Source organism: Saccostrea echinata, unplaced genomic scaffold (assembly GCF_033153115.1).
Source record: "Saccostrea echinata isolate AGI-Se365-2 ecotype Australia unplaced genomic scaffold, CSIRO_AGI_Sech_v1 ptg000009l, whole genome shotgun sequence".
In the NCBI taxonomy this organism is placed as follows: Eukaryota; Metazoa; Mollusca; class Bivalvia; order Ostreida; family Ostreidae; genus Saccostrea; species Saccostrea echinata.
The window spans coordinates 25738468-25753053 of NW_026889758.1; the positions used below are offsets into that span (position 1 = coordinate 25738468).

Here is a 14586-nt window from a genome sequence, read left to right on the forward strand (position 1 = left end):
GAAGCCCTTTGTCATTTGAATAACCAGTTCAACTATAGAATCTTCAAAGACCTTTGTGGCATTTTCTATGTATTCCATAGCTGCAGAATATTTAAATTTTCTTTGCAACCATGCCTTGTTGGATCTTTCAATAGTTTGAACTCTGTTTTCTGCATCACTGATATTGTTACGTGCTATTAAAGAATCACTTTTTGATTTAACAACTCCACTATTGATTGCATCTTCATCCAGCTGTTTTTGTTTGACATACCATGCTTGAATATCTAACCAGCAAATTGGAGCTTTTGAGTCTACTTCTGTTCTTAAATATGTTGTATCAGATGTACAAGCGCTTAATTTCATGGGCAAGTATTTTGGGTATAACTTGACAAGATACTTTTCTTGAGGTTGATTTCTTTTAAACGCTGAGCTAGATTTTCTAAGTTGAGCCATCTCCAAATCCAGTATTGTGTCTGGGAGGGGGGAAAAAATTAGCACAAGAGATTGGGAATTGCCTTCACTCTCTTTTGAAAGTTTGAAAATGACTTGCTCGTCAACAAATGAAGATTTTACAAAACAAACATATTTTGTTATAAGTTCAATTTGGTTATGTTCAACGTCATCAATACTGAATACAGTCACACGATTTTGTCGGAATCGGATAAATTGGGAACCGAACAAAATATTGATTTTGTGGTTTTTGAAGGAAACCACACTTTTTGAAATATGTTCAGATTTCTCTTTGAATATTCCCTTGAAAGGTTGCAAACGTTTACAGATAACTTTTACAAATTTTGAAACTCTTTTCTTGTACTTATCTGATTTTCTAACGGTCTCATTAGACATCGTCTAACTTTCATTTTCGAATATTTGCACGTGCATTTATTTACAGATGTCGCTATAATAGAGTCATAATCACCAGTGTGTTTAGAAAATATGATCACATGCAGTGTGCTCTAAAGCATTTTCCTAACTTTGACGAATATGGCGACTTCAAGTCAATCCATGTGTGAGAAGAAAAATAAATCATCAAATGTAACGATAAAAGAAGGGGATCATGTGATATTAAAGAAAGGAAAGACAGTTCGAGTTTTTCAGATCCGAAAGAAACGGTACATTAATACATAATTTACTTAACTTTGTTACATGTAATGGACTGAGTCGGCAGTGGTCGGTCCAGCACTATCTGTATCTCTTGATTTACATGTAGCTATATAGCCTGAAATAGCTATATAGCTTAATTTAGCTATTTTATGACACTTTTTCCTTAAATGTGTTATTTTTTTCATCATGTACAAAAAGTCGCATCTTAGTGCAGTGAATGAATTCAAGCTTGAACTCTTCTGAAAACAATGCATGTAAACATTGCTCATCAACGGCACGTCGATTTACACTAATGGAACCCAAATGGACACAAATGGAAACCCAAATCGAAATCAAATGGACCCAAATCGAAACCAAATGGAATATTAAATATATATTATCGTATAATGAAGTTGTTACTTATTTAAAGTGATGAAAATAATGATCTTACAAATGGAGAATATTAATGATTCATTTCTAATATTGTATTTTAAAATACGAATTAATTTCCTATAGTATTCTATAGATCGCCAATTATTTGCCCCCCCCCCCCCCGTTTCCTCCGGCCATGAAAACTATATAAACTTTTAATATGACGTACATGTACTTCAGTTTTGTATCCAATGATATGCAAAAGTTGTTAACAAATAGAAAAAAAAATTATTCGTAATTTAAATTTTTCATTTATTGAGAAAGAAGTTTCATGTTAACATGAAGTAGAGATGTAATGATACAGCATAGCTGCAGAACTGTAGCTCTCTGCTTGAGAAAATTCAGACAGACAAAGCAGAGAGCTACAGATCCAAGCGTTGTAAAACCTTCGATTTACGCCACCGCTTTTTTGTCGCTTGCTTCGACTATTGTTTCTTGTATTTAATGCTTTCCCCTGCTTTAAAAGTGGTATCCAATAATTATCCATATATTTTACTCCTATTCCTGATACTTTATTTACCTTTCAACAGTTCCAGACGGCCGTAATGTCAGTTTAAAAAATGCACATCGACGTTGGTGTCCTCCTGAAACAACACGCCTGAGTTTTATTTATCTCATTTCTTTTTTACATACATGTTGTATTCTAATCTTTATAGACAATATACATGATATTTAAACCTCCTGAAATTTTTATTTACATTTTCTTGACAAGTATATGTTTTTTGAATTACTTCTTTACGCACAACCCCCAATAACATGGATGTCAGAATGGGAATTCTTTAAACCGACATTTCAAAACCATAAAGGGCTGTTTGAGACTGTTGAAAGGTAAATAAAGTATCAGAAATATGATTAAAATATATGGATAATTATTGGATACCACTTTTAAAGCAGGGGAAAGCATTAATTACAAGAAACAATAGCCGAAGCAAGCGACAAAAAGCGGTGGCGTAAATCGAAGGTTTTTACAACGCTTGGATCTGTAGCTCTCTGCTTTGTCTGTCCGAATTTTCTCAAGCAGAGAGCTACAGTTCTGCAGCTAGATACAGCAATACATGGATCGTATTGATCGCAAGGGTTCATGATACACGTATCGTATCACCATGCATGTATCGTGATACAGTACAAGATAATTTTCATTATTTTGTTTGAAACTTCAACATACAACCTAACAAATTTTAATGTTTTAAAATGGCTGAAAAAAGGGTAGCAAAGAAAAAATACAATGTCAAGACTATTAATCCACCTTTTATTAACTTTGGTCAGGGATATCAAGATATTCTTTTTATATTTTCTATAACTGTGGAGGTTAGCAAAGAATAATATGTTAAGATAATGGTTAATTCAACTGTTGACAGCTATATCATGATATATGTTGTATCGTATGACCATATCGTGATGTGTATCATATCATTAGGTAGCTTGCGATACTCAGGCCTAACATGAAGGTACATGGATATCATTTTTAACAAAGATTTGCAGTAATTTTACCCTCGCTCCAAAGGAGAGGGGGGTATACTGTTTTACCCTTGTGTGTCTGTCTGTCTGTCTGTGACAAATTTTGGATTTGACTACTCATTGCAGATGCTTGAAATTTTAGCACACTCTTTGTTTAGGCATGCCAAATAGTGGGATTCATTTTTGTACAAATCCGATGTCAACTTCCTGTTTATCCGTGTGTCTGTCCATACCATACATAGCAAATTTTGGTCGTAGTTTTCTCAGCAACTACTCATCGCAGATGCTTGACATTTTAACACACTCTTTGTTTAGGCATGCTATATGGTGGGATTCATTTTTATACAAATCAGATGTCAACTTCCTGTTTATCTGTGCATCTGTCCGTACCATACATAACAAATTTTGATCACAGTTTTCTCAGCAACTGCTCATCGCAGGTGCTTGAAATTTTAACACACTCTTTGTTTAGGCATGCCATATGTTGGGATTCATTTTTGTACAAATCCAATATCAATTTCCTGATTATCACTGTGTCTGTCCATAACTGAACTTGTGTATTCACATCAGAGTGGGGGTATTATTTGTGAGCATTGGCTCACAGACTTCTTGTTTCACAAGGAAAATCAACTGAATTGTCTTATTTGCACCAGGTACATGTTTAGCAAAATTCCCTGAAGCCTGTTCGAATGTGCTTTGTTTTCATTAAAAGTGAATTAGAATATAAAGGACCACCATATGGTAAACAATATAGACTCGATATGGGTAATTGACCACCAAATGGGGGGTTAAACCACTGTTTGGTGGTCTGTGCCCAACCTGATAAAGAAACCTCCTGAAGATACAACACATTAAAAATTTCCTAAATTTATAGTTTGACAAGAACTTTTTTAATCCATCAAAATATGTATATTTAGTAGAAGATTTTTTTTACTTTTCCTTTAAGTATCCCACTTAAATCCAGGATCTACCTTTCATGATGATGTCTTTCTGTTATGAAATGTACTAGTGGTGAACTGTATTAGTTTTCATATCTGTTATTTAATATGCATTTTTTCTGTGATGTAGAGACATATGGCTCGATAAGATAAAGTTTACCCTTGATGGAGCTATTAGTCATGTCTATGGATCAAATTTTGAGGTCAAGAGTGGACAGATGCATAAGATACAGAAAACATTTAAAGAAGCGGAAGTTTTAGGTAATGTAAACCAAAGCAACAGAGTCCAGGGAGAGGTAACATTATTTATAATTCATTACATCATCATCATTTTCTATCACAGGGAAAAAGTAAGACTTTTTCCACAGCATATACTGTATGTAGGGAAATTTTCACTCCTGTTTTGTTTTTGCCCCTTTCGCCCCTCTTCTCAAGTGGGCAAATTTAAATCTGAGTGAATTCAAAGAAGACGGCACTATTTCTTGAATGCAACTGTGTCTGGGTTAATTTGAAATGGAGCAAAATTGTTTGCTAATGTGAAAGGAGGAAAATAACTGGCAAACAGTATTTCATGAATTTATTTTTTATTTTTGCTTTAAGCATGTTTTAATGTGGATTTATGGTATTTACATGTATAATGTTCATCAGCATTAACATTTGAAAATCTGTGTCCAGAGAACCCATTTTACAACAGAATAAACATTTTTTCATTTCAAATTCTTTACTCAGGTGCAGAGAAAGGAACGGATAACAGGAACTTGCATGACCTGGACAGCAATCAGAAGTTATCAAGAGAAGACATTGAAAAGATGAAAAAGGAAGGCGCAAAAGGAGAGGTGGAGTTGAATGAAACTTTTTTAAATTCTGAATTTTAAAGAACATGCATGTGATGTCCAACATTAATGAAAGCAGAGATTGAAATGTGCACAAATCACCTGCAATACATGTAGCAGCATTACAAATTTTTTTTTAAATATGTGTGTATGTTAAATCTTATGGAATGTCACATACAGTCAAACCTTGTTATCTCCATGGGACCGAGAAAAAAACTGAGAGATATCTGATGATTTGAGATATCGAGGGTTAAGTACGTAAAGAATAAGTAGTTGGGACATCCAAATCTCTTCAACATATCCATGGGATTTGAGATATCAGTGTTTGAGATACCAAAGTTCAACTGTATTTGTTTAATTATTCTGATTTTGTTTAATAAGTTGATCTTTGATTGTGCAGTATGAATTATGTACAGTCAAAGCATGAGATATCCAGGGTAAAATACTTACAGAATAAATGGTTAGGACTTCCAAATCACTTTGACTTATCAATGGTATTCGGGATATTGGTGTTCGAGATAACGAAGTTCAACTGTATTGTAATTTGTAAACTGATAAATATATGCCCTTACTTATTTTCGCCCAAGCACATTAAAAGAGGATTTTTCCCATTTTAACTTTCTTTCAGTACTTAAGACTCTTGTTACTATCATTCCAATAACAGCCTGTCAGTTTGTTTGACTGTTGTAAAATTTCACAGATTGATTACCATATTGCTCATCGATTGGATGCTTGATTTCAATGAAATCAATATACTACATACTATGAAACACAGAGCCCAGCAATACCACTGACAATACTGACCAATTGTGTTGAATGATCGTTCACGATTATGCAGTACATATGACAATTGCACATGGTCAGGCAAAGCAACTTTTTCTTCCTATAATCATAATGTCATATTGAAATAGCAATCTAGCTCTTTTCATTATACGATGAATAAAATGATTACCAATTTATGAAGTTTTACCACACTTGTTCAAGGGAAGTGACGCACTGTTATTGGAATGATAGTATACACGTACATGTTAGCAGGTGATAAATTTGCTCATTAAAGTATATGTTTAGGTGGGGATGGGGGATTTTTTCCAGTACAGTACATTTAATTGATGATTCATTCATTGAATTTACAGGAAATCATTGGGCAGCTTATAGAAAACAGCACAACTTTTAAAGGAAAGACAGAATTCGCTCAAGAGAAATGGGTCAAAAAGAAGAAGCAAAAGTAAGAACTGTAATTTAAATATTCAGAAATTATGTTTTAAAAGTTGTTGTGTGAATTCTCTCATTTAAGTCAGCTAATGTTTTATTATATTCTGTAGAGATCAAAATATCAAAAATGGTATTTATTATTTTAGACATGTGGCAGAGTTTACAGTGCTAAAACCAAACACCAGATTAATGTGCCAGATGTACCATGAAAAGTCGGCAGCAAAGATTCTGTAAGTATATTTTCATTTGTACTTCAGTGTAAACATGTGAACCAAAGAGGAAAGTGAAGTTTTCAGGTTTAAAGTTTGTCATTCATCTTTCCAGTTACCATGTCTCTTTTTATGCCCACGTAATCGAAGATTTTGGGGCATATAGTTTTCATTCTGTCTGTCTGGTTATCCGCAAAAAATTTAACCTTATAATTTTTGATTGTTTGGAGCCATGGCTTTCATATTTCATGTGTTTCTTCTTTGTGACCAGACCTTTCTCTGGGTACTAACCTATTTGACCTCTTGACCTAGGCCTTGGAGTTAGACCCAATTTTGCACAATTTAGCCAAATTTTAACCTTGGCCATAACTTTTGAACAGTTGATGCTAGGGCTCTCATACTTCACATGTGTATTCTTTGTGATAAGACCTTTACTTTGGGTGCAAATATTTGTGACCTTGGAGTTTGACCCCATTTTGAAAAACTTTTATGTTGATGAAATATGTGTATTCTTTGTGACAAGGACTTTCCTTAGGTTCCAACACCTCAAAAAACTTTAATCTTGACTTTTGACATAGTGTTTTTTTGTGACAAGACCTTCCCTTGGGCACCATTAATGTTGACCTTGAACATGGAGTTTGACCTACTTTTAAAAAACTTTAACCTGGGCCATATTTTTCGAACAATTCGTGCTAAGGCTTTCATATTTCAGAGTCTTGTGACAAGTCCTTTCTTTGCATACCAGTATTGTTCATGGATTTGACTTGCATTTGAGAAACTTTAATAACCTTTGCCATGAGCTGCCGTATAGGGGTATCAGTGTTTTACGAACACATCATGTTTTTCTGTCAACTTTTCATATTTGAACTTTTGTCCATAACAAATGAGCCAATTTCAAGCAGTGTTTGTCTGAAACATCCTTTTGGTGAAGGGAGTTCAGGTTTCTTCATATTGAAAGTCATGCCCATTTTAAAGTTAGAAATGGTAAAATTAGGAAGAGTTATTTTAAATTTTTCAAGAATGACTGGGTCAGAAAGAAACAAGATGTGTTTGTGAAACACTGATGCCCCTGTACAGCAACTTATAGCGAAGGTTAAATTTTCTCAAATGCAAATCAAATATGTTGGTACCCAAAGTAAGGTCTTGTCCTGAGGAATATATGTTTGAAATATGAAAGCATTGAAAAGATATGGAAAGGGTTAAAGTTTTTCAAAAGTAAGTCAAACATCAAGGTCAAAGTCAAATGTCAAAATTAATGATGCCCAAGGAAAGGCCTTCTCACAAGAAATACATAATATGTGAAATATGAAAGCCCTAGCACCAACCATTAAAAAGATATGGCCAAGATCATAGTTTTTTAAAAGCAGGTCAAATTCCAAGGTCATGGTCAAAGGGTAAAAGTTGTTGGTATCCAAAGTATGGTCTTGTCACAAGGATTACATTTGTGAAGTATAAAAGCCCTAGCACCAACCGTTCAAAAGTTATGGCGAAGGTTGAAGTTTTTCAAAAGTAGCTCAAACTTGTAGGTCAAGGTCAAAGGGTCAAAGTTGTTGATATCTAAAGAAAGGCCTTTTCACAAGGATTACACATGTGAAGTATAAAAGCCCTAGCACCAACCATTCAAAAATTATGCCAAGGTTAAAGTTTTTCAAAAGTAGCTCAAACTCAAAGGTCAAAGTTGTTGGTCCTTAAAGGAAGGTCTTGTCACAAGGATTACACATGTGAAGTATGAAAGCTCTAGCAGCAACTGTTCAAAAGTTATGACCAAGGTTATAGTTTGGTAAAATTTTGTAAAAGTGGGTCAAACTCTAAGGTCAAGGTCGAAAGGTCATATGTGATGGTACCCAAAGAAAGGTCTTGTCACAAGGAATGTACATGTGAAATGTGAAAACCATAGCTCCAACCAATCAAAAGTTATGAGCAATGTTAAAGTTTTTGCAGACAAACAGACAGACAGACAGGCGGACAGACAGGGCAAAAACTATATACCCCCAAATCTTCGATACAGGGGCATAGAAACATTTGTGTAAGCTGCTTTGAATAATGTTTGCTTTGCTTTTTTTTTTGTTTTGTTTTTTTTTTTTTTTTTGGTTTCGTTTTTGTTTTTTGTTTTTTTTTTACCACTGGAACCAAAGTTTGGGGTCATACTTTTATGTTGTTAATGTAATATATTCAACTTCTGAAGACCAAGAGGGCTACAGTCATTCAAATTGCCAAAAGCTTTTTGAATTTCTGCACAAAAATTGCAAATGCTTGTATCAATAAAAAATGCATGTAGTAGTTTTCTACACAATGTCATGCATCAAGAAAAACTTGTGGAGATGTGAATTTGTATTTGAATAAGCAGTATTAAATGCACAAATAAAAAGGAAAAAAATACTGCCAATGCATTAATGAATAAAACATGAAGAATATATGGTTGCACTTGTAATAAGTATACACTTTTTAAAGATATTCATTACTGATCTTTCAAAGTCTTTATCCACTGCTTTCAAGATCATTCCCATAAAGTTACAAACACCACACCACTCCATAGCTAAACAATACAAATTTTGGTGCAGAGCATACATGGACCTCTAAAACATCAGAGGTTGGATCAGGTGCCATGGAAAAGTGAGCACCCCCTGCTGACCAGTCACACCCACTTGTGTTCCTTGTCATGATCGGGAAATAACAGAAAAATCTGCCGACAATTCAGTGTGTAAATACTGGCCTAACAATTAGTATGAACAAGATGTGTTTGTGAAACACTGATGCCCCCATATGGCAGCTGATGACAAGGGTTAAAGTTTCTCATATGCAAGTCAAAATCCAGGGCAAAAGATAAAAAATGTTGGTACCCAAAGAAAGGTCTTGTCTCGAGGAATATACTTGTGAAATTTGAAGGTCTTGTCACAAGAATTACATATGTGAAGTATGAAATCCCTAGCATCAACATTCAAAAGTTATGACCAAGGTTAAAGTTTTTCGAAAGTAGGTCAAACTCCTATGTCAAGGTCAAAGGGTCAAAGTGGTTGGTATCCAAAGGAAGGTCTTGTCACAAAGATTAAATATGTGAAGTATGAAAGCCCTAGCATCAACCATTCAAAAGTTATGGCCAAGGTTAAAGTTTTTCGAAAGTAGGTCAAACTCCTATGTCAAGGTCAAAGGGTCAAAGTGGTTGGTATCCAAAGGAAGGTCTTGTCACAAAGATTAAATATGTGAAGTATGAAAGCCCTAGCATCAACCATTCAAAAGTTATGGCCAAGGTTAAAGTTATTCAAAAGTAGGTCAAACTCCTAGGTCAAGGTCAAAAGGTCAAAGTGGTTGGTATCCAAAAAAAGGTCTGTCACAAGGATTGCATATGTGAAGTATGAAAGCCCTAGCTCCAACCATTCAAAAGTTATGGCCAAGGTTAAAGTTTTTCAAAAGTAGGTCAAACTCCAAGGTCAAGGTCAAGGGTCAAAGAGGTTGATATCTAGAGAAAGGTCTTGTCACAAGGAATACACATGTGAAGTTTGAAACCCCAAGCACCAACTGTTCAAAAGTTATAACCAAGGTTAAAGTCTCATAAAATTTTGCAAAAGTGGGTCAAATTCCAAGGTCAAGGTCAAAAAGTCAAATATGATGGTACCCAAAAAAAGGTCTTGTCACAAGGAATACACATGTGAAATATGAAAGTCATAGCTCCAACCAATCAAAAGTTATGGGCAAGGTTAAATTTGACAACAGAAAGACAGACAAACGGACAGCTAGACAGACAGGACAAAAACAATATACCCTCGGGATCTTTCGATCCGGGGGCATAAAAACATCAGTCAGCATTTGACATAATGATAGATTGTATTTGCTGACAAGGTCATTGTATCAACTATAGAACTTACGAAATGACAACTTTAAATGCTAACGCTAATTGCTAATATTCTTGTTTCATCAACTTGTTTGTCAACTTACCTCATTTCAGAAATTGTTCATATGTAGAGCATGCTCTTGCATATCGAATCAACTGAGAGATATAAACCCTGAATGCAGGTGATGAAGGTATATTGCTGCATAAGTATGGGAAGTTGACGATTGAAAAGTTATAGTTATCATGTTTATCATAAAGCTTGGTTGTGCGAAAACTTCTGAATTCCAATGTAAGTTTTGTATTTAGTATATACTTCCTAAATACATTTGGTAGTCATTATATTTGAATGAAAAAATCTATATTGTGAATTCACTATGTGTACTTCAAGGAATTCGTTGTACGGATAAAACGAATTATGGATTATAGGGAAGTATATTTGCAGGTCCCCAGAACTTCACTATAACCGAGTTTTACTGTAGTGCTATACCTTTCCAAATGTATGTTACCTTGATGATATTAAACAGCCATTAAACTACATGTAATTGCAGTAATATAAGAATGGATACTCTGGCACAGATTCTGACCTATGGAAATGTCCATGCCTATACAAATGTAGCTGTAGTGGACACATGTTCAGGACTCGTAGTGGGGGCTGTGATGGAAAGATTGGGAGGTAAACTATATACAATAAAGGTGTGCATGAAAACTGATAACCCCCAAATACTAAAATGTCATGCAGGTCATTCAAATTCTTAATGTGTTAAAATACTTGTGCCGATGTTAAGTCTATTCTAAGTGAGTTTCATTTAAAGCTGACTATTAATGTAACAAGTAGCAAAACTATTTTTGAATTTAAATAAAATTTCCAGTTTTAAAAATATCTTTATAGATGTACAGTGTATATGTGTAAAGATTAAAAAAATGATAAAAAAAATAAAAATAAGGGGAGAACTGATTCAATGGTAAAGTTCAAATAACCTGTATATCAGGTACTTATAGAGATAAAAGCATGTGCAGTACCAAGATTGGCATAAATGATGAATATAATCCTACAATGTTGACATCAGTTGTAGCTTACGTTTATTAAAATTATGTTGTATCAATTTAGATTTATTTATACAAAGTTGTTAATAATTATACCCCCACTCCGAAGGAGAGGGGGGTATACTGTTTTACCCTTGTGTGTACTGATTTGCAGATGCTTGAAATTTTAGCACACTCTTTGTTTAGGCATGCCATATGGTGGGAATCATTTTTGAACAAATCCGATGTCAACTTCCTGTTTATCCGTGCATCTGTCCATACCATACATAACAAATTTTGGTTGCAGTTCTCTCAGCAACTACTGATCGCAGATGCTTGAAATTTTAGTACACTCTTTGTTTAGGCATGTCATATGGTGGGATTCATTTTTGTAGGAATCTGATGTCAACTTCTTGTTCATCTGTGCATCTGTCCGTATCATACGTGACAAATTTTCATTGCAGTTTTCCCAGCAACTATTGATTACAGATACTTGAAATTTTAGCACACTGTTTGTTTAGCATGCCATATGGTGGGAATCATTTTTGTACAAATCCGATGTCAACTTCCTGTTTATCCGTGTGTCTGTCCGTACCATACATAACAAATTTTGGTTGCAGTTTTCTCAGCAACTACCGATTGCAGATGCTTGAAATTTTAGCACACTCTTTGTTTAGGCCTGCAATATGGTGGGATTCATTTTTGTACGAATCTGATGTCAACTTCTTGTTCATCCTTGTGTCTGTCCATAACTGAACTTGTACATTCACATCAGAATGTATATTCACATCAAAGCGGGGGTATTACTAGTGAGCATTGGCTCACAGACTTCTTGTTCATATTAAATTATAACATTTTCTCTTTAATGAGTTTTAGGATATGGAAAAGTAATACACTTCCATCCAGGTGATAGACCAGTGAGGTTTGTAGATTTTGGTATACTTCATATGTGTTGTACGTTACATTTTTGTCTGCTCTGAAGATTTTGTAAGTATTCTTATTAATGAATTTGTCTTTACAGACCAATTTTGGATAATCTTGATTTTCCAAAGGAGTTCTTGGATAATTTGTACAACTTTCCATTTTGTGAAATTGACTCTTTAAAAGCTGAAAATTCTGAACAAACAAACAGTGATACTCAAAGTATAAACTTAACTAAAGAATCACTTCACAGTGATGAAAAGGGAGATAATTCTTCAGATACAAATGATGACACTAAGAAAATGAGAGAAGTATTTGATGAAAGGTTTAAATCAAGGAAAAGTACAACCACAGAGGGTGAAGAAGTAGATAGCCCAGCAGCTAAAAAGATGAAAACAGAGGTACAGCATTTGTTATGTGTTTTGTAAAGGTTTACCTCCAAAGTTTTTCTGGCTTAGGAATTTAAAGAATTCATATTATTTTGCTGGATTATAATTTTTGTCATATTTTCTTAAACAGTTATCAGCAAGAGAAGCAAACAAAGTTTTGTACAACAAAAGATTATTTGAGGCCCGAGAACTTCTGTTGAAATGTGACATTGACTGGTGAGTGGGCAAATATTTTCTTTGATTACAGACTGATAAACTAGATAAAAATATTAAGCTACAAAGCAGAGTTGCAGGTTTGGGAAAAGGGGTAGGGGGTCTTGTCAATTAATAATAAAATCAGCATAAATATGCGTTGTATATGTATATACACATGTATCTGCCAAAATATTAATGGTCTCTGTATAAATGAGTAAAATTAAATATGTTTTGTGAACCACCTTGAAATAAAATATGCTGATTGCAGAACATCCCTTATTTACTAACCCTCTCCCACCCTCTTTTTTTGTTTTAGCACCTATTATGTAATTGCTAGTTAATTTACAATGTCAATAAATTGCTCTTAATTTCTTTAATAGTTTGATCATAGCCAGCAAATACAACCCTACACCTCTGGTGACTACTTTAATAGAATATGTGGCCACATCCAGACCTGTCGTGGTGTACAGCCAGTATAAGGAGGTAGGGGATTTATTTCTCTTTTCATTGATTTCTCTTTCAGACATTCCAGTTTTGGCTAAATAGAAAAATACAGTTGAAATTGGTATATCGAACACTAACATCTCGAATATCATGGATATGTCGAAGGGATTTTGAGGGCCCAAACCCTTATTCTTTAAGTATTTTACCCTGGATATCTCGAATCCTCGGATATCTTGAAGTTTTTTCTTGGTTTTGAGATAACAAGGTTTGACTGTACATGTATTAAGCAAATTCTTAGACTATACATTTTTTATGCATTTGAAAATGGAACTTTGTAACATTTTTATTTAAAAATTACTGATAAATTTTTCTCGGCTTGTAATGAACATGTATCATGACCAAGATAAAAAAGACTGGACAACAGAATATAGGTTATTTTAGAGATGCAGATTAAATATGTGCTAGATAAAGTAGACAGCTTGATACCTTGTCTTTCTTGGTAAAATCCTTCTTGGCAGTTAAAATAATAATCAGATAATTTTTTGTAACTATTTCATGTTTTTCTACTTATAAATATCATAATTATATCTTTTTACAGGCTGTGATGGATGCTTATGCCTATCTGAGAGAGATGGGATGTTTGGTGAATTACAGGGTCTCAGAAACCTGGCTTAGGGAATATCAGGTAACTTCCCCAATCCATTTCACGGAAAACTGGGACTCTGTTCTAGGTCTAGGTTGCACACAAAATGTTCCTGTTAGAATTTATACAACAATGCATTTACTTTAAATAGGATATTTCCAATCTAATCCAATTGTTTCTTTTGTCCCTTCATCCAGATATTTTTGTCTTTCTGTTTATGTAAACTGTTTTTATATAACAGATCCTGCCAATGAGAACACACCCTGTAATACAGATGAGTGCTGGGGGTGGTTATCTACTCACAGCCACCACAACAGTAAAGAAATCAACCACAGCTGCTGCAATGACATGATCCATTGTTATAAATTTTAAAATAAAATCATGAATGGGATAATGATGCTTGATTGTTTCCAGTTTCTCATTTACATAGCAAGGAAAGATAAATTCACAGTTTATTTTCAAACTATGTAAAATTTTATGGTCTTCTATCACAACCAACAAACATGGTCAGGAATACCTCAGTCATTATAGATTTCTATGATGGTGCTTCATTAAATTTTGCTATTGATGCATCGGATATCTTAAATTTGCTGTTCCAGGAATTTGTGTCTCCTGCTGAAAGACAGTCAATATTTATTTGAGAGACTGAAACAAAGTGTTTGTGACATTGACATTTGACCATTTCACTTTAAGCTCAGTGGGGGTCATTTTTACCTCTACTGGTCAGAGACCAGAAGAGCTTATGCAATAGTAAGGTGTCCGTCTGTCTAGCTGTTTGTCTGTCCGTCCATCTGTAAACAATTTTTCAAAACGCTACTCCTCCACAGTTTTGGTCTGATTTCAATATAACTTGGCACACAAGTAGACTACACTAAGATACATAATTCTTTATATCGGTTTTTGATTTCAATGAACGGTGTTGCCATGGTTACTAAAAATAGAAATTTTTGTGAAAAACTTTCTTAACACTACTTCTCCTACAGTTTTGATCTGATTTC

The 14586-nt window shown here is 34.3% G+C and overlaps 1 protein-coding gene across 1 annotated transcript; it reads left to right on the forward strand.

Annotated features, from left to right (window-relative positions):
- The first annotated feature begins 942 nt into the window (after window positions 1–942).
- On the forward strand, window positions 943–13971 carry LOC133182106 (tRNA (adenine(58)-N(1))-methyltransferase non-catalytic subunit TRM6-like). The gene is made up of 12 exons (XM_061316835.1): window positions 943–1091; window positions 4021–4151; window positions 4620–4726; window positions 5857–5948; window positions 6082–6165; window positions 10522–10646; window positions 11873–11918; window positions 12018–12318; window positions 12437–12522; window positions 12882–12984; window positions 13544–13630; window positions 13830–13971. The coding sequence occupies exons 1-12, from the start codon at window positions 964–966 to the stop codon at window positions 13938–13940; spliced, it is 1401 nt and encodes a 466-aa protein (XP_061172819.1). The 5' UTR covers window positions 943–963; the 3' UTR covers window positions 13941–13971.
- The last annotated feature ends 615 nt before the right edge of the window (window positions 13972–14586 follow it).